This window comes from Carcharodon carcharias, chromosome 22 (assembly GCF_017639515.1).
Source record: "Carcharodon carcharias isolate sCarCar2 chromosome 22, sCarCar2.pri, whole genome shotgun sequence".
NCBI classification, from domain to species: Eukaryota; Metazoa; Chordata; class Chondrichthyes; order Lamniformes; family Lamnidae; genus Carcharodon; species Carcharodon carcharias.
This window is the reverse complement of record NC_054488.1, coordinates 50772612-50799957: the sequence shown is the minus strand read 5'-3', so window position 1 is coordinate 50799957 and position 27346 is coordinate 50772612. Positions and strand designations below refer to the sequence as shown.

The 27346-nt window shown below is 39.6% G+C and overlaps 2 protein-coding genes across 10 annotated transcripts in view; one reads left to right on the top strand and one right to left on the bottom strand.

Annotated features, from left to right (window-relative positions):
• Nucleotides 1-4446: 4446 nt before the first annotated feature.
• Nucleotides 4447-26065, bottom strand: LOC121293906 (soluble calcium-activated nucleotidase 1-like). Of its 8 annotated transcripts, XM_041217372.1 has the most exons (7): nt 25489-25655; nt 21080-21143; nt 20158-20238; nt 15748-16403; nt 14758-14961; nt 12013-12170; nt 4447-5066 (listed from the first exon to the last, which is right to left on the bottom strand). In XM_041217372.1, the coding sequence occupies exons 4-7, from the start codon at nt 16379-16381 to the stop codon at nt 5058-5060; spliced, it is 1005 nt and encodes a 334-aa protein (XP_041073306.1). In that variant the 5' UTR covers nt 16382-16403; nt 20158-20238; nt 21080-21143; nt 25489-25655; the 3' UTR covers nt 4447-5057. The 8 variants fall into 8 exon arrangements, with proteins under 8 accessions (XP_041073306.1, XP_041073297.1, XP_041073299.1 ...); XM_041217363.1 differs by lacking the exon at nt 4447-5066 and having other exon boundaries at nt 11462-12170; XM_041217365.1 differs by lacking the exon at nt 4447-5066 and having other exon boundaries at nt 11462-12170; nt 21098-21143.
• A 17-nt stretch (nt 26066-26082) lies between these two features.
• cog1 (component of oligomeric golgi complex 1) overlaps nt 26083-27346 on the top strand; it is a 32002-nt gene continuing 30738 nt past the window's right edge. For both annotated transcript variants that reach the window (XM_041217361.1, XM_041217362.1), the window contains exon 1: nt 26083-26397. In XM_041217361.1, coding sequence (XP_041073295.1) covers nt 26083-26397 — 315 coding nt within the window. The remainder of the gene's footprint in view (nt 26398-27346) is intronic.

The following is a 27346-nucleotide window of genomic DNA, read 5'->3' as shown; positions in this document are numbered from 1 at the left end:
AATTTATTAATTTTGCTTCCAATCTCCACCTCTCCATCATTTTCACCAATATCCATTACAAGCCTACCGACTCCCACAGCTACCTTGACTACAGCTCCTCACACCCCGCTTCCTGTAAGGACTCCATCCCATTCTCTCAGTTCCTTCGCCTCCGTCGCATCTGTTCTGATGATGCTACCTTCAAAAACAGTTCCTCTGACATGTCCTCCTTCTTCCTTAACCGAGGTTTTCCACCCACGGTCATTGACAGGGCTCTCAACCGCGTCCGGCCCATCTTCCGCGCATCCGCCCTCACGCCTCCTCCTCCCTCCCAGAAACATGATAGGGTCCCCCTTGTCCTCACTTATCAACCCACCAGCCTCCGCATTCAAAGGATCATCCTCCGCCATTTCCTCCAACTCCAGCATGATGCCACTACCAAACACATCTTCCCTTCACCCCCACTGTCGGCATTCCGTAGGGATCGTTCCCTCCGGGACACCCTGGTCCACTCCTCCATCACCCCCTACTCCCCAACCCCCACCTTTGGCACCACCCCATGCCCACGCAAAAGATGTATCACCTGCCCCTTCACTTCCACTCTCCTCACCATCCAAGGGCCCAAACACTCCTTTCAAGTGAAGCAACATTTCACTTGCATTTCCCCCAACTTAGTCTACTGCATTCATTGCTCCCAATGCGGTCTCCTCTACATTGGAGAGACCAAACGTAAACTGGGCGACTGCTTTGCAGAACACCTGCGGTCTGTCCGCAAGAATGACCCAAACCTCCCTGTCGCTTGCCATTTCAACACTCCACCCTGCTCTCCTGCCCACACGTCTGTCCTTGGCTTACTGCATTGTTTCAGTGAAGCCCAACGCAAACTGGAGGAACAACACCTCATCTTCCGACTAGGCACTTTACAGCCTTCCGGACTGAATATTGAATTCAATTTAGGTCTTGACCTCCCCCCTCCATCCCCACTCCCTTTCTGTTTCTTCCCCCTTCCTTTTGTTTTTTTTTCCAATAAATTATATAGATTTTTCTTTTTCCCACCTATTTCCATTATTTAAAAATATTTTTAAATCTTTTATGCTCCCCCCACCCCCATTAGAGCTATACCTTGAGTGCCCTACCATCCATTCTTAATTAGCACATTCGTTTAGATAATATCACCAACTTCGACACCTAGGTGTTCTTTTGTTCTGCTGTCTGTGACATCTTTTGATGATGTGCTTCTATCACTGCTTTTGCTTACAACCACACCACCCCCCTCCACTTCTCTCCCCCCACCCAACCCCAAACCCCCCCCCCCCACCCCCCCCCAACCACCACCTTAAACCAGCTTATATTTCACCCCTTCCTGGGATTCTGTCGAAGGGTCATGAGGACTCGAAACATCAACTCTTTTCTTCTCCACCGATGCTGCCAGACCTGCTGAGTTTTTCCAGGTAATTCTGTTTTTGTTTTGCATCTCTAGCCAAGCTGTTTCAGTATACCTACAACACAGGCATTTACCCTACAATGTGGAAAATTGCCCAGACACATCATGCAGGGCAAATCCAATCTGATTACCACCCCATCAGCCTACTCTCAGTCATCAGCAAAGTGATGGAAGATTTTGTCAACAGTGCTACAAGCAGCACTTACTCAGCAATAACCTGATCACTGATGCTTAGTTTGGATTCCTGATTTCACCGCAGCCCTGGTCCAAAATGGACAAAAAAGCAAATTGAAAGTTGACTGCCTTAATATTAAGGCAGTATTTGAATAAATGTGGCATCAGTGAGTCCCTGTAAAATCAAGGGGAAAGCTCTCCATTGGATGGAGTCATAACTAGCTCAAGGCAAAATGGTTGTGATCTTTGGAAACCAATCATTTCAGCCCCATATGCAAGGAGAGTTGATGATACTCCTAGAATGATGCTACTACAACAACATGCAAAGTGCTTTTGACATTGCAAAATGTCCCAGGTGCTTTATAGAGGCACGATCAGAATATATAGATTGTGAGAAATGGAAGGAGATATTCGATAGGGTGACAAAAGCTTAGCTATAGAGGTTGGTTTTAAGGAGAGCCTTAAAAGACAAGTAGGTGGTGTAGAGTTTTAGGGAGGGAATTCCAGAGATCGAGGCTTAGGCAGCTGAAAGCCTGAGTGTCAGTGGTGGAGCAAAGGGAGGAGGAAATGTACAAAAGGCTGGTCAGAGGGATTTAAACATGAGAATGATAAATTTGAAACATTGTGCGATTGGGAGCCAATGTTAGTCAGGAAGGAGGGGGGTGATGAAGGAATGTCGATTGACATGGAATTGGATCTCGGCACCAAATTTGGATGAGCTGAAATTTACAGTTGACAGAGAATAGGATATCAGCCAAGAAGCATTGGAATACTCTTGTGTGGAGAAGCCAAATACACAGATGAGGATTTCAGCATAAGATGAGGCAGGGGTAGTCACATGCAACATAACGGAGATGGAAGGCAATTTTTGTGACGGAGCATATACAGGTAAGGTACTCAGCTCTGGGCCACAGAATAGCGAAGGTTAAGCATTCAAGACCAATCTGAACAACTTTGTGAAAGAAAACATTGTGTTCACGAATACTCTAAAACATGGGCCAAAAGAGGAAACATAATGGCATCTAGGAAAAGAGCAAATGGAAATGCAGGATGATAGAGCTGAAAGAAGTTTTGTAAAATTACAGTTCAGAGTGCATAGCAATCATATGCAATGGTAATATCTTACCTCAGAACTTAAAAATCTTGAAGATGCAGTTAGAAGCTTTCAGTGTAAATTCTGCGAGTATCCAAAATGAGAAACTCTGGTATTCTTATATGCCAATTACATCATCCAATAGCACACATTGAAAGAGAAACACAAGAAATGTATATATTCCCAAGGGGATGGTTTCTTCAGAGCAAACAAAGAGTGAGATAGTTGGGTCACAAGCGTATCATTTGGCTTGACACTCCCAATATTCAAGCCATTTTTCTCTATTATAATGGGGTATTAAAAGCTTTAGGTATCTTGTAGTCAACATTACACAATTATGTGCAGTTCTTTTAAGATGTAGACTAATCATGTTTAGACGTAATCATTCTTTGCGAGTAAAATGTATCTTACAATACCCTAAATCTGAAATTTGGAAAATGAGGGGAATCATTATGTTTCTTCCAGGCAGCAAATGTGACCCTTACTGTACCTGTAATTGTAACCCCAGAAAAGGGGTAATTCAATTTTTTTCTACAAAGAAACAGATCTTTTGTGTAAGATCCATAACACACATCTATTTACCGCTGCATTGATGTATAAAATGTTGAGACAGGAATAGTTCCAGTAACAAATTCAGGAGACTTCTTTACACAAAATGGTTAGAATGTGGAACTCAACTCGAGGCAAATCGTACAGCTGCATTTAAAGAGGAAGCTGGTTGAGTTAGATGAGGGAGAAAGGAATAGAAGGATATGCTGATAGGATGAAATGGAGTAAGTTGGGAAGACGTTTGAATGGAGCAAAAACATCACTCAGACCTGTTGGCTGAATGGCCTGTCTCTGTCCTGTAAATTCTAGGTAATTCCATTCCACATATTGCTCAGTGAAGAAATTACTGATACAATGTTGTAAATTTACCCGTTTACTGGTTTGAACCTCTGACCCCTGAAATTAAAAGTATTCTGGATTTACTGTTTCCATGTCACGAATTACCTTGTGTATCTCTTAGGTGACCTTTTGATCTCAAAGCTCAAGTTTCTCCAGCCTTTCCTTATAACTCAGACCTTCTGCAATAGGGATCAACTTGGTGACTCTTCTCCACACAACCTCCAGCAATTGAACGTATTCCTTTTTTTCTTGGTGACTAGAATTGGATAGTTCTCAAGATGTGGACTGATCAGACGACTGTAGTTTAACCAGGACTTCTTCTGATTTATATTCTATTGTTTCAGCTTTGTAGTTCAAAATTCTGTTGATTGCTTCCATAGATTGGTCACAATATCTACTACAGCTCCTAAGTCATTCACATTCACCATGTGTAGTATTATATACTTACCTAAATTAAAATAATCTATTACCTTTATGCCCACTTACGCAATTCATTTTGTAATTTGTGAACTGCCTTCTCCTTAACACTGCTCTTCCTAGTTTTGTATCATTTGCCAATGTGACTAATTTGCATTGAATTTTTGAATCCAAATCATTGAAACAGTACCTTGAAGCATTCATTCAGAACCTCTCCTTACCCTATTATTCCTCTAATAAATACATGTTGTTTTCTACACTTCAGAATATTTCTTATTCAATCTCAAGATTTACCCTGGAATCTAAGCTTGGAGCTTAGATAATATCCTTTTATGTTCAACCTTGTTAAAAGCCTTTTGGAAGTAAAAGCACACAAAATAGGTGGGTTTCCTGGTCAATGTGTATAGTCACTTTCTCAAAGTCATCAAAATTGGTCAGGCAGGATTTTTCACTTCAGAATTGTTGTTTACTAGATTGTTGTAGTATATAATCCTCAAGTTCTTTCCTAATAATCAATTCTAATATTTTGACAATGTATGTAAAAGAATGGATTGAGAGAAATTGTTAATCAAATCTCAAGTGTGTAGGTGACAAGAAAAAGTGAGTATGGTTTACCAAAGGGGAAGGGCTGGCAGTTTGTTTGAGCATCTTACTCACTCTATGCACAGTATAAAATTACACAAAATATTAACGTAATCTAAATACAATAAAAGCATTGATTAACCTTTGGTCAGTTAATCAGAGACACTCTGGGGGTGAAACTGGTCCATTTCAGCAGCATAAACCAGCCTCCAAGTGAATCGGCAGCCTATTATACACTGAGTTTTTATTTTCCGTTGACTTGGCTCCATGCTAAAACATTGCGAGGATTTTTAAAATATAATTTTAAACAAAGCAAAAGCAATGAGACTAGAAAATGAGTCTGCAAAAAGAGTTTGAAGTATCGTTCGGTGGACTTCAGTGGAAAGGTTGGGCGAGTAAAAATTGGCTGCTGTTTCGTGACAAGCCTATTTCACACTGCTGGTGTAAACCAATTTCAATCATTATGTTCTTTCAAGTTTTCTATGCAACCTACAACAGCAAGAGGAAATGGCCATTAGCTTTCCACACTGAACTGAAAGTGGCAGCATTTGAACATTATGCGGCTAATTTAGGCTTTCTTTAATACTGATCAATTATGCAGTATTGAACTAAAAACAATAAAGACAGGCTACACACTTAATAGACAAAAGATTTATTAATATTTTGTTCTTGTTCACATTTTATTAAAGGGAATCAAGAGATTTAGAGCCAATATCAAAAAAATATGAAGACAGTGTAAGATTTTATCGGTAATTGGAGTTAACGTTTTGATACTAAAACTTACCAGCAGAGCTGGCACATTAAATACAAAGATACATCTGTTGTGAAAGCAGCAAATCAAAGTTTGATACAGTTTGAGAATATAATGCAGAGTTGACATGACAATTACAAACATCTTGGTTCAGATCTAGTGCTTAATGGTGGTTAAAAACATCAACATAACTGCATTTCATAGGTAAAAGCCATTCATTTATGAATTTGTGCTGTTTTAACACAGATGAGGAATGCCAATTTAAAAACATGGTTTCTGCAATTAATACAAATTTGAGGAAATTCTGCAATCGTTCTAGTACACTTATAAACACTGCATAACATTTACCCAACATGCTGAATGTCATTGCATCCATGTGCAGCCATATTGTTAAATCCTCACGTATGATTGGGTCCTGAATGTCGATACCAAAATCCATTAACAGATGCTAATACATTTCCATTTAAATTGAAGCAGAGATAGTCCAATCAAAAAGCTTAATTTCCAAAAATCTAACAAAGGGAATTCATTAATGAATTAATTCCCTTGTGTGATTGCAATATTTCGACAAAATGGTGATACAATACATAAAGAAGCAGGTGCGATTTAGCAAACAAAGATTTTTAGAGTCAAGATATCTAGAATAAAAACTACATAAGAAAAAAAAAACCTATATTTATGTGGCGCTTTTCCCAATCACTGCAGTCTCAAAGCACTTTACAGCCAACGAAGTATAGTCACTGTTGTAATGTAGGAAATGCAGCAGCCAATTTGCACTCAGCAAATTCCCACAAACAGCAATGACCAGATAATCTGTTTTTATGATCTTGATTGAGGGATAAAATATTGGCCAGGACACTGACAACAACTCCTCTGCTCTTCTTCAAAATAGTATCATGGGATCCTTTACATCCACCCAAACTGACAGATGGAGCTTTGGTTTAAACGTCTCACCTGGAAGACAGCACCTGACAGTGCAGCACTCCTTCAGTGCTACACTGGAGTTTCAGCCTAGAATTTTGTGCTCAAGCCCTGGAGTGGGACTTGAACCCAGAACCTAGGAACCAATCGCGCCATTGATGTTTGCAAGAACTCTTCACGCCCTAGTTATTAATTTAATTTCGCATCTTGTGAGAGTCCCCACAGGCAAAAGTTGTTGCTGTCTGAAGACATGTTGTGTATTTGACTCATTCCTTTAGAAATGAGTCTGTTATTAAGCTGATTTTTAATTACCTAAATCATGTGAAATTGCATTCTCTTTACATTAGCTTAAGTTTAAACACCATTCAACAAGAACTGGTTGAGCCTGTCCTGCCTGCCTGGATACAAAGGTGATCAAGGGTATATATAACTGTCATAAATAGAAAGTGTCAATTGTATGCGTTTTATGCAATAAGTACCATTTAAAAGGTCAATAGAGAAAGCTATAGTACATGTTGGTTTATCCGAGTTAAGAAATAATGGAAAAGAAAACATAGCAGAATATAAAACAGGTCAGTGATTCATTATTACCCATTTTATGCTACCGACAAAGACCTGTTTCACCCTCAATGACACATTGCAGACACATCTCAGTAGTGTTTCAAGAGCATCAATGTGCAATGTCACAGCCTGTCTGACTCTTGAAGTTGTATGGGTTTTATACTGTCACTAAGTAACACAATGCAAGAGTTCTACCAATGATTCACTGAATATTGACTTAGAGCTTGAAACACATTAATACCATCTGTCAACCTTGGACAATCTAACATTTATACCATAAACAAGTGTAACCTGGTTAATGTCAAAATATTGAGTGTTATAATTAAATTACTGTTGTACTTAGTGCATTTTAGACACTGAGGCACCAGTATAACTTTGATGTAACCACTGACACTACAGGGGCGATTTTAACTACCTGCTGTAACTTTCGTGCCAGGTGTTCACAGCTGGGAAAAAGATTGGGGTCCAAAGATGCCCAAATATGCAAGTGTCATCAAGTTACTTCCATGTGGACTTTGTGCTTCTTCCCATTGGCTGCCCACCCAGAATGGAGAGGTCAGCCAGTGGAATTTAAATGAGGCCCCAGAATTTAAATAAACTGGGTGTCAATACCAGAGCAGTGGGTGTTTCTAACTCAAAATGCTACCCACCCAGTCAATGCTTTCACAATGTTGAAGTGCCTTGAATATTATGCTGACATGAAATATATATTACTACCTACAATTGTAAGTATATCAACCTTGGGAGACTCTGGTAAAAGTTAAGTTGCAGTTAGCTCAGGGTTGGGCTGCTGACAAATTTGGTTTGGTCAGTAATTAGTACCTTTCAGACTGGGCTACGTAGCAGTCTGAAGTGAGCAAATTTAGACATTGTATATAAATCTCAAACCTATAGTTAATTCTTGGATGTGGATATATGGCAGAGGTATGATGCTCTTCTGCTATTAATCACAATATACAGCTCTGGAATTCCCTCCCTACATTTCTCCCTACCTCACTTTCCTTCTTTAAGTCAGACCTTAAAACCTCTCTCTTTGACCAAGTTTTTGGTCATCTGACCTAATATCTCCTTCTGTCACTAAGTGTCATACTTTGTTTTATACTGCTCCTGTGAAATGCCTTGGGACATTTCATAACTTTAAAGGAACTATATAGATAAGTTGTCATTTATCAATAGTGGAGATTGTGTAGGATTATGGACTGTCTACACTGCAAAATTTTACATTTTATAAACTGACTTGATACAGGTAATATTTGCTATCTAAAGGATATTTCACAGAAACACTATCAGTGGGGAATGCTCACACCTTCTCGCCAGTGGGAGGCCCAAGCCATTTCGAGGCAAAAGCATCGTTTGCAGTCTGCAGTGGCCAGCTGAACATGCCCCACAGGTTCTGAGATGGTGGGGAATTGGTCAGCACAAAAGCCAGGCTAGTTAACAATTCAGAGCCTGGGAGGGGAGGGAGAGGCTTTGGACAAGCCAACAGCCTTTTGAATTTTTTTTGCTGATCCAGGAGAATATTTTCTGGGATGTTTTGTGAGCAGATTTCAGTAATCAGTATAAGGGCTGCCAACCACTTGTTATAAATGGCCAAATCACATATCATTTAACCTCCATCCATTTTGTATCTTGAAATTGCAAGTAGGTCGTATATCAGGGCAGCTGGTCGAGGACCATGGTCATTATATTACTGTGCTCATTGTGGTAAGTAATGCTATGGAGTTCTGGCTTCTAATAATAGTATTTACCAGAATTATGCCAGGACTAGAGTAGAGAATCTGGAATTGCCCTCCTTAAAGAGAAGATTAAGAAAATTATTTTAGAATTTTAATTTCAGATTTTCAGCATCTGTAGTATTTTGCTTTCCTTTTAAAAAGTTAAGTGGAGCTTTAACAGAGATTTTCAAAATGATCAGTCTTCTGAGCAAGGAAAAACAGTTACACTGGCCAGTAATCAGAGGGTACAACTAACAGAGGAGGAGATGAGAATTTGTTTTAACGTGGCAAGTTACGATCTGGAATGCACTGTCTGAAGCACAGTCAATAACCTTCAAAAGAGGATTGGATATATACCCATCGCCTTTTATTCCTCCAAGTAAAGAGCAGAATAGATACAACTTCCTTCAACTATAACCATTATGCAGATCACAAAGGCTAAAATAAAAACATGGAGGGAAAGTAAAGTACAGATTAAAATATATAGAACATAAACTCAATATGATGACTTACCAGCCTTTCTTTGATTTACTGCTTTAAAGATGTATTTGAATCTTATTTCTAGTCTTGACTCAATCTAGTTTCTAATAAACAGAATTGCTGTATTGCAGAACAGCTGATGTAATTACTTAAAATAGGCCCAAAATATATTCTCCAACAGCTTAATGTAATTTCTGGATGATGGACCTCAATCTGTTATGAAAGAATTGACATTGCTTTGCCAGTTTCCAGTTTAAAATGACCATTAACAACCACAGTTTGAAATATTGAAACCTCGCAGTTCTGTTGAAGGTTTTATAAACAAAATACATAACTGACAGAGGTATTGTTTAAATATTTGGGTGATGTCATTGTATTGGGTCAGTGTAGCTCAGGGAATTGCTACCACGTTGTTAACTGAGGTTTCGCTACAACTGATTATCAGGCTGATATGTTTGCTGCATTTTCTCCAAATCAGGCACAGTGAGTAAATGGAATGTGCTTATTTTGTTGTCCTTAGTACATTTTCCTACTCACCTCTACTTAAGCACTGAAGCAACCTGCAACTGGACAACAGGATAAAAGATAAAATCTAGTTTTCATGTGCCCCTTTCTGCCACATGGTGCTAACATTTCCCCAAAAGGTAAATGGCAAAGAAAATTCTACGAGGGTAGAGTTTATCCTTTGGGCGCAATCCGGGTACCAACTGCACTAAAAATTACATTCGTTTTCCAAAGTGAATTTAGATTCAAATTTCCACTCCTTAGTTACATAATCACAAATGGAAAATCTTCCACAAATCAGCAATTAGGCAGCATTTTATAACGCAATTGTTTATTGTTTCTCCTTGCATTAAGACTTTTTATATATTGGTCCACCATCTGAAAGTAAACCCCATTTTTCATAAGATTATAAGAAATAGGAACAGGAGTAGGCCATTTGGCCCCTCACTGAAAAAGACTTTGATAAAACTAATCAGATCCAATTACCAGTTTTGTTGGTGCATCCTTGTAAATTTCTTAGCCAAAGAAAAGTTGTATATTAGTGCCCTTGTGACCAAAAAAAACTGTTTTAAGGAACCTCCTCACCGGACACAATTAACAGAGACTTGCCACTGTGATTAATTTGATCAGGGCTTGTGGCCAGGGATGGCTTTCAGCATGATGGCTTTAAATCAGTGATAAAGATTGTGGAAACTCAATTTATACTGCATGTAACCTAGGCTTGAAATAAAGCAAAAGTTTGGCCAATTTTGGGTGAATCGTGCTGGAAAAACCAGTGCAACCTAGCAAAAACTCCACACCTGTATATTTGACATTTGTCTGTTCCTTACATGGTACAGAATAATTACTTACTGCTTAACCATCACTTGTGCCAGTTGAGTATGGAATATCTTATAAAAAGTCAGTGACATTGACCAAATTCTAACAGAAAATGCTGGAAAAACTCAGGTCTGACAGTGTCTGTGGAGAGCGAAACAGAGGCCTGAATTTTTCCCACGTCAGGCAAGCTCGGCGGGAGCGGGCAGTCATGGAGCCGACCAGTGCCCGTGATCAGCTCCACACTGCCATTTTACGGCGGGCGGGCCAATTAAGGCCTGCCCAGTGTAATACTCGAGCTGTAGCGCTCAGCTCTACCTTTGCAGGCGGGGGGGGAAGGAGGGAGTGTCAGAGCCAGTGCTCTTTCGCGCATGCGTGAGAACGAGCACTTCAATCTCCGAGGTACGGAGCTGCCCCAGGGAGACCAAAGTGCTTTTGAAATAAATAATTAAATGGAATAAAAATTTAATGAAACATGTCCCCTCATGACTGTGTCACTTGAGATGGGACATGTTTTTATACGTCAGAAATTTTTAAAATTAAATTTTGTTAAAAGCTTTAGGAAACCTCATCCTGCTCGTGGATGAGATTTCCTAAAAACGTAAAGGCCACTTGGCCTTTTCACCTGCCTGCCAACCATTAGGCTGAACGGGCAGCGTAAAATTTGAAATGAATTAGTTCCTTAATGGCCTTTTAATTATCGGCAGGCACACAGCTGACTCCGTCATGCGTCCGCTCAGCGAAACATCGTGAGACAGCATGATGATGTCGGGACGCATGCCTGTCATCGCGTGTCAGGCCCACCCCCGCATGCTGACTGAAAAATCCTGGCCAGAGTTAACATTTAGAGTCTGTAGAAGGGTCATACAGACTTGACACATTAACTCTGTTTCTTTCTCCACAGATGCTGTCAGACCTGCTGAATTTTTCCAGCTTTTTCTGTTTTTAGTTCAGATTTCCAGCATCTGCAGTATTTTGCTTTTATATTATTTGACTAAATTCTACCCTGGTAATTACTTTAGAACCTTACCCTTGTTAGATGACCAGTTTACAATACTTTCTAGATCTAAGCTATGCAAATTCAGTAAAATGCAAAGTCAACACTTTCACAAGCTGAACCAGTATTGATTTACATTTAAAGAAAAAAAAAAGACCAGTTTTTTAATGGATTGGTTGTAGACTTTACACCACGTAAGCATGAGGCAACATTGCCAGTAAATTTTTAACAATTTCAGCAAAATATATATTCAGACTGATGTTTGAAGGAAAGAGAAGTGTGAATCTTGCAATACCTTGTATTCAGTTTCTTACATGTAAACATGGAGGATGGTATCGCAAAAGAACGTTACTTTAGATTAATGGCAATCAAGAACCGTTTTAAAGAATGATACAAACATGGAGAACTGCCCTTCTGAATATTCTTGGAAATAGTAGTACTTTAATTCAGATCTGTGCACTTTTGACCAGAAATGGCTTATATAAATTCTATTCCTTCAAATTTTATATCCCCCACTTTTGTTTCCTCTAAAAGGAAGCGTCCATCTAAAGTAAATGCCATAATATAAGTCGCTATTTTCCCATTATCTTCCTCAGATTTTAGTGACACAATGATCTGATCGTCCGTGTCTGGAATGAACTTAAAGGAAGAGAATCCATGAGTAGGGTTAATAACTCCAATCTTGCTCACCAAGATCTCCTTAAAATCTTGAGTACATTTAATAATGAGGTTTGTTCCTCTGTGCTCATCATCCTTCTCATTATAGCGCTCACTGCTTGCTCGCCGTGGCAGGAAAAACCAGCGCTGCAGTCGATCACTCCAAGCTGCAGATTCATGAATGAGGTATCCTATGTTGAGGAGGTGGGAAATGAAAACATTTAATTTTCAGACAAGGTAATTCATATTACAAAGACACAATTACATTGAATCCTTGCTTTTAAGCTTCCTGTAAAAAAATCTTTCCGAATTGCACTTATTTTAATGACAAAGCAGAGTCATTTAACAAAAGGAAAACTGCACTTAAAACAGTAAATAAAATATCAAAGAAACCTAGAACATTAATAAGCATATTATAAACTGCAGCTTTTAAAAAAAAATGGCCTCCTGACTTTAGATATATGATACACAAAAGCACAATAAAACCAATGAGAATGGCTAGCCAACATTTGAAAATGGCAAGGTAAAAACAACTAAATTACATTATAATTCTAACTGATAGACTTAATCCTGAATTAAGACTGGAAGTGCTAGTGACAAAGGCAGCATCAGGTAATTGGCTAACAATAGTATCAATGACCCTTCTGAGGCAGCATGAAACTGCACAATTTTGATAGATTAAATAAAACTCTGCAGACCCTTCCAAGATGAAGGCATACTAAGGTTACAAAGTAAAGGCATTGAAAATGGTGCCTTTCCAACTGAAAGCCAATAACCACCACCAACAATATTTGGATGCTCTTAAACTCTACTTTAAAGACCTTAATAGTTATGTGGTAAGCAGTGAAAATTAATACTTTTGGTTATCTGGTTAACTGGTGTATTTCCAAACAGATTAGCCAATTAACCGATTGGTGTAATTCCCAACTGATTATCCAGTTCCATTAACTGTGTTAACCAGTTCTAGGTGTATTTGGCATGCTTTCCTGGTCCTTACATTAAAATATAACTAAGTTGTATGTTTCCAGTAAAAAGTAGTAAAGCCAAGACAGTTAGCACTCAAAGTGCACGTGGCAATAAATCTAGGCAAGCAATGCCAATGTTAGTGTCACAAAAGTTTTTTTCTTCACAAAACAAACTGTAGCATAGGCTATAGTTTAAGAAAATCATAATTTTTAAAGCACAATGGGAACAAGATAGCACATTGCTTAGGTAATAGGTTTGGCTAATATTTTATCAAACTAAATAAATAGTCATGATAGAAACCATTGGCCCTGGCAGTATGGTATGCCAGAGCTCCAAAGAAGAAAGTATGGGACATAATTTTACTGTCCTGAAGTCAATGTATTTTTGAATGTTTGCTGCATTTCCGACCCTGCCCCCACCTCCCCTCTGCCGCAACAGGGCTGTAAAATTCTGCCCTTGATCTCTTGAAAGTTGCAGTGAACACTTTACCATCCTGATAGTAATGTAAGTCTGACAATATTACAAAAAAGAGATGAGATACAACCAAGATGTTTTTTGTGAAATGAAGCCATCTACACCAAACCATCAGATTTCTAGGATTGTTTCTCAGGAGTAAAGTGGACTTTGTGTAGCTTGTCTTTGTTGAGGCTAGCATTAAATTCTAGAGGAAGTTAAAAAAACATTTTAACATAAGTCGAGTGGGCAAAAGAAAATTCTTGCAGGTTTTTGAGGTAAAACCATGGGGGGGGGCGGTGGTGTGTGTGTGTAGAAACAGGGAAATGGAAATGAAGGAATGACGGAGAGGAAGGAAAGAAGGATAAGTCCATAGAGGTGAGGAATTCTTAATAATCCAGGACTATTGTTAATAGTGCAGATCATGGCTAAAAAGGGCACCCAAAATCAATGCTCTTTAAATGATAAATTTAAATCTCATCAGCAGTCAGTGAGATACAAATTCTAGAATTCACATTCTTATCTTGGGTTCAGAGAAAACAACGGCTTTTTAAAAATTCATTCATGGGATGTGCTGCTCATCCCTAATTACATCTGAGGAGGTGGTGGTGAGCTGACTTCTTCAACTGTTGCAGTCCAAATGGTGTAGATACATCCATAGTGCTGTTATGAAAGGAATTCCAGGATTTTGACCCAACAACAGTGAAGGAACGGTGATATAATTCCAAGTCAGGATGGTGTGTGGCTTGGAAGGGAACTTGCACGTGGTGGTGTTCGCATGCATCTGCTGCCCTAGTATTTCTAGGTGGTAAAGGTCACACGTTTGGAAGGAGGTGTCAAAGGAGCCTCGGTGAGTTGCTACAGTGCCTCGTGTAGATGGTACATACTGTTGCCACTGTGGGTTGAAGGTGGAGAGAGTAAATGTTTAAGGTGGTGGATGGGGTGCCAACCACACAGGCTGATTTGTCCTGGATTACATTGAGTTTCTCCAGTGTTGTTGGAGCTGCACTCATCCAGGCAAGTGATGAGTTGAGTCAATAAAATCCCCATGAGCTCTGAAGTACACCAGTCAAAGCACTAAATTCTAGAGGAAGTTAAAAAGTGCTTTAACATAGGTCAGTTGAGGCTAAAGAAAATTCTTGCAGGTTCTTTCAAAGTAAAACCATAGGGGGTGGGTGGGTGGATGGTGGTGGGGAACAGAAATGAAGGAATGACAGGGGAAAGGAACATTCTGCCAGGCCGATCAGTATCAGTCAAAGCTGCACTGGGACATTCACATGAGTGATTGTGATATTAATACAAGTTTTCTCCATGTACATGCAACACCAAAACATCTTCCCTTCTCCATAAGTTTCTTACCTGGGGCTTTGATTCCAGCAGCCGTGCGGAGTGCATTGTAATGAGACACCCAATTTTCATGATTTACATCACCTTTGTAACCAATAACTTTCACCCACTCTGGATTTTCATTGACTACCTCTCCTGTGGTGGTAGTCCATTCCTTACCAAGTCCACCCACATAAAGGTGCTCGTCTTTTACTGCCAACCATTCAGCTTTGAAACCTTAAGGAATAGCAGAACAAAGTAAGGTCAGAGCAAAGGGGCATTGTGGTATTGAGTTTGAGGATACACTCATGTTATTTGCCTCTGATTGTTGTAGATTGCTGCGTGCTTGGAGTTGCTATCACTGCTCCCACAAAACCATCATTAAACAGGTACAATGGGAAAGCTTGTTAAAGCTGTTTTTATCAAAGTGCCTCAAACAGTAGTTCCCATGTTGCTGTTTGGAATAACTACTCCTTTCTCCACGGTATTTTAATTTTCTTAGAGAACTGTATTTTGTATAGATTAACCTATTTGGTAGATATCGAATTCCATTAGGCTGGGTAAGTGGTTTTGGGAAACGACCAGAGTGTGAAGAAAATAACTCTCCACGCTCTCAGGGTAAAATTCTAAACCCAAGGGCTAGTTATATTGGCAATGACAATGGATTGGGACAGATCACCTTCCCAAGCTCTCAGAGGGTCAAAGAAATGCTACTGTCACTATCATACATATAAATAACAATTTTAGGTTTAACAAAATAATAAAATGTGTTTAATAATCCAAGAATTGACTACCGGTGATGGCTATAAAAATTTAAAGTGATCAAATAGTATGGCAAAAAGCTCTTTCTGAAGAAATATTCAGTAAATCTTCTGCCTGTCTCTCTATCCTTACCTCTTAAGGTGTTTGTAAAGACTCCATGCTAAGGTGACGAGATTTTTAGTGATTGACTAACTACAATACTCCACAAGACTCGTAGAAATTATTTGTGCAAACGAAAAATAGAATAAGTTACTGTGGTACCTTTCTCAACAGTTCCATCTCCATCTGATAGAATTACCCAAGGGACTGCCTTATCGCCATCAATATCATATACCACTCCTGTCCTATCATCCACAGTATAAAGCTTTCCATTAAATGCTATGAGTTCTGACAATTCCATGCCACGTCCTTTTTCTGCCAAATGTGTTTTGAGAATGGACTCATTTTTGTCCCATTCTAGAGTCACTTTATCACCACTGTTTGATAATATCAAGTAGCCTTTCTTTAAGTAACTAAACCAAGTGTCACTGTTCATTTCATTCTTTGAGTTAGTGTCCAGGTCAGCAATCAGCCCAATACGGTATCGGATGCCTTCCAGGGTCTTCTGTGGGGGCGAAAGAGGGTAAGTGTCATTGTATCTGTCCCTTGGAAAATTATCAATCTGCCAGTTGTGAACATTTCGTGGATGAGGGCTATTTGGGGAACTCTTGTGAAAATATAACAGGTATAGTATGATGAGAACTATAGCAGCTGCTAGTATAGCCTTCCATTTCAGGTGAAAACGTGAATCTCTTGTTTTTGTCATGGAAGCTATAACAGGAAGACCACCAATAGATATGTGAAGGGAGCTCATAGGATTACTTCCATCGGATAAACCATATAGGCGTACAGACATGAAGCTGCAGCAGAAGTTGAACCTATGTGAAAGAAAAACAAGATTAAACAAATTAAAATTCAGAAGAATTTCTTTATAGCTTATTGATTGACAATCAAAAATTGTGAAGAATATCTTGCATGATGGTTCTAAAGAGTGGTAATTGTATGTAATTTCAGTGCAATTATAGTATTCAGCAAAAACAGAAGACATTGCTTTGGTAACTATTGTGGCTTCAATGCAAATAAGTTACTTTTACAATAATTGGCATTACTAGATGCCACAGAATGCAAATCTTTACCACATATAACAAGTCTATAATTAAAAAGTAGATGATATGTATGTTAATCTACTCAGCAGCAGCTACAGTCAAGGAATTTAAAACATCCTAAAGGGTTTTAAACTTTAGTTGACACTGAAGCAAAGCCTAACATTATACCAATAAATATATTCAAATGCAAAAGATAACTTTCTTGCTGTAATCTTGACCTTGCCTAAAAACTCAAATTTTTGATTAATAAAACTGTTTAACATGCTCTTCCCTGCTCACCCTATTTCTTCTGTTCTGATTGGTTTAGCATGACAAAAATAAAATTGAATGCTTCACTTGTGCTGTTTGCAAAATTTGCATTGAATTTTAGAATCTAATCTAAGTTGTTGTGTAAAGTATAAATGGTATGATAGCAACACTGAGCTCTGGGGCACCCACAGAGTACTTCCCTCTGACCCCACTGTGACATTAGCCCACTGATCAGTTCTCACTATTTTCAGCCAATTTCTTATCCATAGCCAAGTCTTCCCCTAAATCCCCATAACTTTAAATTTTAAGATATACATGAGAAATGATCAAATTCTTTTCAGAAGTTTTCTTAAGATATATATGGTTTACTACAGTCAACTTGGGTTGTCATTTTCTCAAAAGAAATCAAGAAGGTTGGAACTACTATTTACTAGGTTGTTGCACAGATATCCCTCAACAAAGCACAGATAATCATCAAATTTACTTCCACTAAATGATTCAATTATCTTGTTTAGAATAGAAGACTAATAAATGTTTGGATGCCTGCATCTTTTTTGGCACTCTTCTTGAATATGGCCATCATGCTAGCCTGATTATAGTCTCAGTATTTCTCCAGTGTTCATTAGTTCCATCAGCACTCTAAATCTCCTTACTAGTCTCAACATTTTGAGTTAAATACATTTTAAACCATATATTCATGTTATTCATAACTATTCCAGTGAATGCTTTGAGAAAGTGTCACTCAGAATACTTATTATCTCTTACTTATCAGATTCAAGTACATTTGCATCTTTTAGGATTTTCACTGCAATACTGAGAATTTTTTTTACTATTTTTACTGTGTGCAGTTACAGCTGTGTGTTTTTTCAGTGTCTTATTTCCTCTTCTGACTAACCTTCTAATTTGTTTCTACATAATCCTACATTAATCACAGTGAGTGCCTTCTCATTTCTCACTGAAGGATTTGTGGGGGTTCACCTTTTCACTTTTGACTGTTTGTTACCTATTTAGGATCATGCACATTTAATTTGAGCTTGTTGATCTTAGGCTATCTACTTGCGTTGCATGTGAAGCATTATATTATTAAAGGTGTGGTATTTGCTTTCTACTGAAATTTTGGCAAACCACCTCCTCAAAACCGTTTATCTCAATTCGCACTCATCTATTTGAGTTTACCCTTTAAAAAATTATAAACCAGGCTCCTGGTCTCTTGTATAATTGGGTCCCAGGTTATGTCAAACTTGATTGCTATGGGGTCATGTCACAGTCCAGGGTTTAATTTGTTTCCATTTTTTGAAAGTAATGTGTTTCAGAAATCTGTGCTGTTTTTGGACCTAGAAATAGCAGTTAAGAATTGTAGTAATGCATTACCAACACTGACTCTTACCCACCTAATTTATATTATGCTGAATAAAGTTTTCCCACTTCTTGTAGCTAAGAAATTAAAGCTAACTGGAGTAATTCTTCCTATGGTTTATTCCCTTCCATTACGTCAACTTCCTTTACCTCCCAGTTATTCTTGAGATTTTTTGGTCAGTAACTTTTCTCTCCTTTCTGAATACTTGATTGCCTTGAATATTGAAACAGATTCTACGGCCTCAGGTCATCTATGTTTCAGATGTTCCCACCACATTTATAAATGTTATACAATTACCTCCAGTTCTGTCATCATATTTCTACTTATTCCAGTGTGCATATATAAGCACCTTAATGTAAATTTAGTAGAGAACTAAACACATGTTTCTGTTCCTTTGAAACACAAACAGAATTCTTTGAAGACGAAATTCACTTTCAAATGATCACAAAGATACCTTATTGTCATTTCTAATACTTAGGAAAATGGTTTAATTTGTTTTTGACATTTTTATGCCACAGACTCTTGGAATCTGCAAACTTACAATACTTGTTGAAATGGCCAATTAAAATTGACCAGCTCAGTCAGTCAAACAAAAAGCTTTTAGAGGAAATTAAATTTCAATTTAAAAATAATTATCAGGATTCAAATTGATTGTTCCTATTCCAGCTGAATAGAAAATCTAATTTTGCAGCAAGACCTGATGGAGATTTGTGTTAGAAAGGATTACTCTTCAAGATATTCCCTATTGCTTGTGAAGTCTAGTTGTCTTTGAAATATTTCTGAAATTAATTCAGTAACTATATTAAGGTTGGTTTTGCTTTTTTCAAGTTCCTGCAAAGTCTTCTCTGGATCCATTTATGGGAGGAAATGAAACTTGGAACATTTACGATTTTTTCATACCACTCCAATACATTGACTTCTTATGCCCCAGTGCCTCAAACTTAAATTTCTCATCCTGGCATTTAAATCCCTGCGGAGCCTTGCCCCTCCCTATCACTATAACCATCTCATGTCCACCCAACATTCTTTGGAATCTTGCCTATTGCGTATCCACCCAACTCTTCATCCCCTCCACTGGTGGTTGTGCCTTTAGCCCAATTATCAAGAGATCCACCTTAAAGAAAGAATGCTACTGTTGTTTTCTAGTGTACAGGGCACGGTTGTCAATTACATGATGACTAGAACCAACCAAACTTGTCCAGCTGCTTCTTCAGTATGCCTCTGCAAATACTGTTCACATTCCACTGGGGTAGAGTCCCAACAATAACTTCAATTTCTCTTGCAAGCTTTTCTAAGTGCTGTTAAAGACATGGGTCTCATTTTAGACTGCATTAGTGTTGTTTTGTCTTGTTCAGACAAAAAGGGGATCCAAATTTTCATGCGTGGTTTTGAACTGCTGGACATGTAATTTCCACTTCTGGTTGGGGTCTGATGGAGAACTGGATGGGAATGGAAAATGCCAAGAGCAAAGGACAAAAAGTGCAAAAGGACACTCGTATGGTGCTACTGTTCCAAAATCAGAATTGGCAAACAGAAGCACCATGGTGACTAACCTTGACTCCCACTATCCAAACGGGTGACCCTTACGATTTTTAAACATCCAATTTCAATTCAGATAAAATTTGCTATGCTTATTTCATAATGTATTCTTTGTAATCCTGTAATAGCACACCAGGCTCCACCATTTTTCCATTATAAATGTAAGATGTGAAAAAATTATATTGAACAACATGGAGTAATTTATATCTGCTCGCTAACCAGTAATTACATGAAGATAGCACCAAAATATGTTCAGCTACTCCAATTTAAAAATATATTTTTCAATTACTGCATGATTTAATCAAAATATTGCACTGCAATGTTTAATTTTATCTGGCAATCACAAAGGGTTTAGACCTGGCACATTGTAAAAGGCTTTACCTTTTTGAGCTGGCATCAAGTTTCCATTCTGTGATGCGCTGAGCTTATCAGATTTTAGTTCTGTGGGTAACTGTTTGTAGTCTAAGTAGAAAAGTGAAAATGACTTTGTGGATTAGCGATCCAGAAGAACTTAACCGATGAATCAACCCCACGTAATGACGGTAAAATGGTTTTATGATGGCTTTTGATAAATTCACAATTAAAGGAAATGTTGCAATAATTACTATATATATTTATTTAAGGCCATAATAGTTAAGCACTATGACTCAGGTTGGACCAATTAGTCTTGGCATCAGATACATCGATGTAGGAAAAACAGCATTCAAGAATAATAGCAAAGTGTTCATGATATACTCAAGACACCAGTTTCTAAAAACCTAACAGAGTGCTTTAGAATCAGAGGTGCATACAGCTTAGACAAGCACTACCTTGAGATCTAAACAGGCAAACTACAGATATGACCATATGTGGCTGTTTGCCACAGAGTATCAACTTGCAGGAAAAAACCCACCTCAGCAGACTATATCTGTCTACAAATAAGACACAGATTTCTCTAACACCACATTTACCCAATAGCAACTAATAAAAGAGCTCATTATTCAGTATTCCAGCGGGGTTTCAGCTTCAACAGCTGAATCTTGCTTGATATTTATGTTTGATTTTTTTTCAAATAAATGCTTTAGTTGTGAGGTCTATGCTTCTCCATATGCCACAACTATGATCAGGAACTTACTTTGGACAGGTTATATAAGCAAACTTGCATTCTAATGGTTGCAGTTCACAAAGTAATTTAGATTCAACCTTTTTATTTAAAATGAATATCAAGAATTGCAGTAGTACATATTTACTAAAATATGCTTATTCAGAGAAAAACAGCTAATGGAGATTCATTGGTTAAGTTTTTGGTTCAATTATACAATACCCAGTAACAGGAAATTACAGTCAACTTCATCTCTCAGTGTTGGGTTGTCACCATTCTGTTTATACTGTGGATTACAATATAGGAAAAGAAAGACTTCTTAAATAATCAATTGAGGATTCATACTTGAATCAAAAAGCTTTCAATATTGTCACAATCATTTGCTTTATATATTACTGATCGACAACAAGCACCTTGGGGGGAAAAAGCATTACTGAAACCATAGCCTGAAAGTCACTGTGAGCAATGTTACTATATAATATTCCAAGACAAGTTCCTCGCTATCTTAAGAGAGGCGTGAATGCTTTTATTTCCATGGGGCTAATGTCCCCATTAAAATGGTGGTAAAAGGCTAAGCATTCATAAGGTAATTTAAGTCAGTGTAGATTCTTAAACTGGAGAACACATTTTTTCAAAGTAATTAATTCATTTCCTGATGAAATGTTGGAGATTTCTGACCATGGGATTTATATTATTGCTGTTTGATTGTAGAGAAAAGCAGGTTTGTGTAGTGCTTATGCATAGATAAATTATAAAGAATGACAGAGGTCCCATGGTGTGGTTATATGCTGAAGAATAAATAGACTTTGTAAAAGAGCATTTCATCAAACCTTTCAAATATACCAAGGGTTTCATTGACAAATTATTTTAAAGTAACTGTTAATAAGTAAGAGAATAAATTCTTATAGCAAGGACCACTAAACCTTGACAGCAACCATTCCTCATGCATGGAACCAAGCAGAGAAGCCCCACTCCCTGCAAATAGGTTTTTGCTGTATATGTTCATTCCTTTCCATTTGATTGGTTGGGACCATTGCAGTTTTTGTAATAATTTCCGATCTTTCAGCTTGGCTGGCATCCCATCCATCACCAGTGCATCATAGCAGCAGTTATGCCACCTACAAGATGCATTGCAGTAACTTGCCAAGGCATCTGTGACAGCACCTTCCAAACATCTACCACCTATCAGAATAAGGGCAGCAGGTGCAAATGAACACCATCACCTGCAAGTTTGCCTCCAAGTCACAGACCATTGTGATTTGGAAATATATTGTAGTTCCTTCACTGTCACTGAGTCAAAATCCAAGAATTCCCTCCCTAACAGCACTGCGAGTGTACCTACACCCCTTGAACTGCAGCAGTTCAAGGCAGTGGCTGACTACCATCTTCTAAAGAGCAATAAATGCTAGCTTTGCCAGCTAATTTCATGAAAAGATAAAAAAGACTTCCATTATTCTCCAATTTCCATCATCCTGTTTACTCAGTCCAGGTCTCTCCATGTTTCTTCAGACTCTAACTTTCTGCAGCATTCACGATCACCCATTTGCCCAGCTACTTGAGCGAAATATGATGAAAATTTTTTGTCTCCACCCATTTAATTTTCCTCATCTGCCAAATGGGTCCATTGTCGGTAAATATTTCACAACTTTCTAGCTGCCCCCAGTCTCCACAAGAAACAAAGCAAATCAGTAGTTTTGAACTGGAGCCTAACTTTGCACATATGTGTTAAGTGGGTGTTATTGGTTATATCATTGATCTCAAGCTATTCCAGGTTGGGTCCTAAAATTAAATTCTCAGCATCTCATAGCTTTCCGAGGAATGGTAACAATAAGTCTGCAAAAATAAAAAAACCTTATCCAGTTCTCCTTCACTTCCTACAGCTGCCATTCCTATGACTAATTTTAAAATAGATTGAGAGTAAACAGTCAAAAATATAAAAATAAACATTAAGAGCTTTTCCACGTGCATAAAAAGGAGGAAAGTAGCTAAAGCAATTACTCATCCCTTAGAGGATCCGACTGATAAAAGTGCATGCAGTATTAAAGTAGGGAAGTCTTGCTATGAGTATACAGGCATTGCTAAGACCACTCCTAGAATACAGTTCTGATCTCCTTACTTAAGGAAGGATATGTTTGCATTGCAGGCTCTTCACAGAAGATTCACTAGGTTGATGCTTAGGTTGAAGGGGTTGTCTTATGAGGAAATGGTGAGCAGGTTGGGCCTATACTCAATGGAGTTTAGAAGAAAGAGGGGTAGTCTTATTGAAACACAAGGTTCTGAGGGGTTTTGACAGAGTAGATGCTGGGAGGATGTTTCCCCTAGTGGTGAACCTAGAGTGATAGGGTATAGTTTCAGAAGAAGGGGTCGTCCATTTAAGATTAAGATGAGGAGGAATTTCTTCTCTCAGAGGTTTGTAAATCTTTGGAATTCTCTATCCCGAGACCAAGTCATTAAACATATTCAAACTTGAGATAAACTGGTTTGAGCCCAAGATCAGATCAGCCATGATCTTGGTGAATGGCAGAGCAGGCTGAAGGAGCCTTATGACCTAGCCCTGCTCCTATGTACAATAGTTATTGGTATGATTTTTTTTCCAGTATCTCTGTTTTTCTGTCTCATTCCTCAACCCCACTCACCAACTCAGACCAAGTACCTCTGCTTGGAAAGCAATTAGTTAAACACTATTGGATTACAATCATATCAAAATCTTGGTTTAACTCCTGCCTATAAAATGAACATGAATTACCTTCTGACCAATGCTGCCAGCAGATTTAATCACTACATATGAACCACAGTCGAAGTGTGAGGAAATCTTGGCAAGAAAATTGGCAAATAAATCCAATTCCTTACTTTGAAGCTGGGTAAAGTTTGAGCCAGTTGGGTAAAATTTGAGCAACTGACTTAACTCCGGTAGGCCACCAGCCAATCTCTCGGAAGCTTTGGTTTGGTTTTCTCTTAAACCTTAGCTCAGATGCACATAGCTGTTTGATCACCAGCAGATCTTTGTGAATGGTGCAACTGGCAAGACAGTTCACTAGAGAAACATGACTCCAAGTAATCTGCAATAAATGGTAATAAAACTAACAGAGCAATTAACTTTGGTTCAACTTACCTCAGGTATTTCATATCAGTCATTACCCAAATTCTTATGGAAGACTAATGAATTAGGGCGTTGAATTAGGATTTTATGGGGGAGAAACCAACATAGTTTAAAAACTATACACTAAGCGAATTGTCTCCCACAAATCTACAGGGAAATAGTGTTCAAACTACTGTAAATAATCCCAACCATAAACAATACATGGATCTCCGTTGCTAGCTAGGATTAGAGATACTCAATCCACTGTCAAGTGCCACATAAGTCTGCCCCAAGGTTGGCTGGAGGAGGGCAAGATGGTTGGATATCGACCCTACTCATTTCATATTAAAACGCTTTCTTGAGAAACATTAACATTTTTTCTTTCTCATTGATGCATCATAGTTTGAGTTACAATCCGTTACAGTAGTGCCATTAAAATGGGCCACAGTATAATTATAGTGCTACTCATACAATGCCCTGACGAGTTTTCCACTTTGCTATGATGCAGAATCAATTTCAGGTTCAGGGGTGAAGCTCTCCCAACTGGATGCACACTTATGATTTGGGTGATGGTGGTTGGGGAAGAGAGAGATGGAGAAGAAAAAGAGTGATAGGGATCAATTGTGATTCATTCCAGGCAGACAATCAGTATAAACCACAATATGCAAAGTAACTCAGTAGTTACCAGGCTAAAAAAGGACCAGCAACACTGCCGCAGGCCACAAGAGGTTAGAAAGAAATGGAGTCTTCCCAGGGGCACCCACAGGCCAAAACCAAAAAAAAAGTGTAGCTTATCGATCAGGTATCCAAGCAGTCATTGTCACTATACTTTTAAACTTATAATCATACTTAAATATACAGAAATTTACATAGTATATGTAAATCTGTGGGACCCATCATGACAGAATCACTACACGAAAGTCTTTAAATCTGGAAACACATGCCCAAAGCTGGTAACTCACTCCTACAGGAAATAGATCTTATTCTAGTAGTAACAGACAGTCCAATTTCCAATGGAAAACATCACTAAGGTTTAATAACTGAATAATACCGTACTCCCACTTAAAGCAAAAGGGAAGGGCATGGTTGCAAAAGACTGCAGGATACAGACATGGCGGAAAAGTTTATATCAAACAGTTGCAAAACGATGCCACAAATTGTAACAGGTGCCATCGATTTGCAGGACCTGGGGGGGGGGGGGAGGGTGGGTGTAATAATGATTGACAATCAGATTTCTCTATGCTTTTATTGACCACCTCATATTCCTTTTAGTATTAACCAGATCTCTCTGTAGCAGTGGCACAGGAATTGGGCGAGACCACAGATATATTTTTTACAGCTGAACTTCCTGATGGAAGCAGCCCAAGGCAGAGCATTGCCACTGGTTCCGGGGACACCGGGGGTGGGGGGGGGCGGGGGACGAACACCCTCCATTGCCTTGGTAATGCCAGCCAAAGGGGGCCCCGGGTTACCTGGCAAGAAACCCTCGCCTGTCGGAAACGCGTATTATCCAGGGGATCTAGAGAGCGATAAAAGAGCTGATAACACTTACCGATCGGACAGTGTCACCGCCGCTCCAAGCTTCACTCCCACATTATAGCCCCTGGGCGGAGAGCTCGCTCGCTCGCTCACTCACTCACCTGTGAACTTCCGCTCGTAGACAGCCGCCCCGCCCCCCTCATTCCCCCAAGCCCAGCCAAGGTGGTGGTGGTGGGTGTGGGGTGGGGGGGGGGGGGGGGTTGTGGACACGAATGGCGCAGGCGCAGCCGCACCACCACAAATACGCATGCGTCGACCGGACCCCCCCCACCCCCCCGTTCCATCAAGGCGCACGCGTCAGCTGGAGTGGTTCAAGAAGTGCGCACGCGTCCGCCCGGCCGGTTCGACTACTGCGCATGCACCGCCACGGCTTCGTTCCCGCGCGCAAGCGCATTATGCTTCCCCCATCGCTGAGGGCCACGTCTGTTTGGAGAGAGGGTTCCAGCTGAAGGGAAAGCAGCGACTTCAGCCATTGTTTACCGGTTGTTCCGTTGCCAGTTCTCTGGTGGCGTTTTTTGTTTAAATCGGGAGGTTAGACTGTCCGAGGCCTGGCTCTGCCGATCACTTCCTACCGGGGCGGAGGAGCGACCGTTTCCCTCCCGGCGCCATGGCCGTGTCCGCCAGGAACCTGCGGGTCAGCGACATCCAGGACCCCGGCTCCCTCTTCGAGCGCTACGGCACCGAGGAGATCCGGCAGGTGGAGCGGAGGGTCCGCGCTGAGATCGAGCAGAAGAAGGAGGAGCTGCGCCAGATGGTGGGCGAGAGGTACCGCGACCTGATCGAGGCAGCCGACACCATCGCCGACATGAGGCTGTGCTCCGAGAAGGTGGTCACCTCGGTGCGGGACATGTACGAGTACTGCACCCGCATCAAACCGTCCGCCACCGGCAGAGCCGCACCTCTTACTGCCAAGCGCAGCCAGGTGTGTGTGTACGCGCCTGCCAGCCCAATTCTGCATAACAGCCCCGGGTTTATATAGCGTCCTCATCACAGGGGCCGAAAAGGGACAGAAAGCTGTGCCACTCATTATTGCAGCTTATTTTTCTGTTGAGTTTTGACAGGGTAGATGCTGAGGGGGCTGTTTTCCCCTGGCCGGAGAACCTAGAACTAGGCGGCCCAAAGCAAAACACTTGGGGGAGGGCGGGGAAACGCTGGTTATCTGAAATAAAAACAGAAAATGCTCACATCTGTGAAGAGAGGAACAGAGTCAACGTTACGGACCTGTGACCTTTCATCAGGACTAAGGGACACAGTCTCAGGATGAGGGCCGACCGTTTTGGACTGAGATTAGTAATTTCTTCAATCGGGGGGCTGTGAAATTTTTGGAATACTCTATCCCAAAGAGCTGTGGATTCTCAATTGTTGAGTATTTTTAGATGCTATGGGAGTTAAGGAATGTAGTAGGAATAGGGGGGAAGTGGGGATGAAGCCAAAGATCAACCATAATTTTATTGAACAGTACCAGGTTGGAGGGGCAGTATGACTTACTCTGGTTCCTATTTCTTATCTTCTCTCTACCCTCCATTCCACTGGTCTCATCTTTATTAATTCATTCTGGTGCAATTTTGACTGGTGTCTAAAGCAGCACTAAACTTATAATGGTCTGCATATGGTTTTACGTATTTTTGCGTTTATCAATTTTCAGCTAACATGTTTTCGGTGTTTTATTATGACATTAGCAAACACCTAACTCATCCAGCATTTACAATTTGTATTAATAGTACTTGTTATAACAATGTAAACATCTCATGGTCTTTAATTGACCAAAAGAACAGTATGCAGCATTAGTTGTATAGTCAGGGGAAGTAACCAAATAAATGTATGGCCAAAGAGATTAGTTTTTGAAGATGTTTCCGAAAGTAGGACAAGGC

What these genes read in the sequence shown, in the direction of transcription:
- LOC121293906 (XM_041217366.1), bottom strand. Translation starts at nt 16,381, where the DNA reads ATGTCTGTACGCCTATATGGTTTATCCGATGGAAGTAATCCTATGAGC. An exon ending in AGATGGAACTGTTGAGAAAG is followed by an intron (nt 14,962 to 15,747) that starts GTACCACAGTAA and finishes CTATTCCTTAAG; the next exon opens with GTTTCAAAGCTGAATGGTTG. An exon ending in TGCTGGAATCAAAGCCCCAG is followed by an intron (nt 12,171 to 14,757) that starts GTAAGAAACTTA and finishes TCCTCAACATAG; the next exon opens with GATACCTCATTCATGAATCT.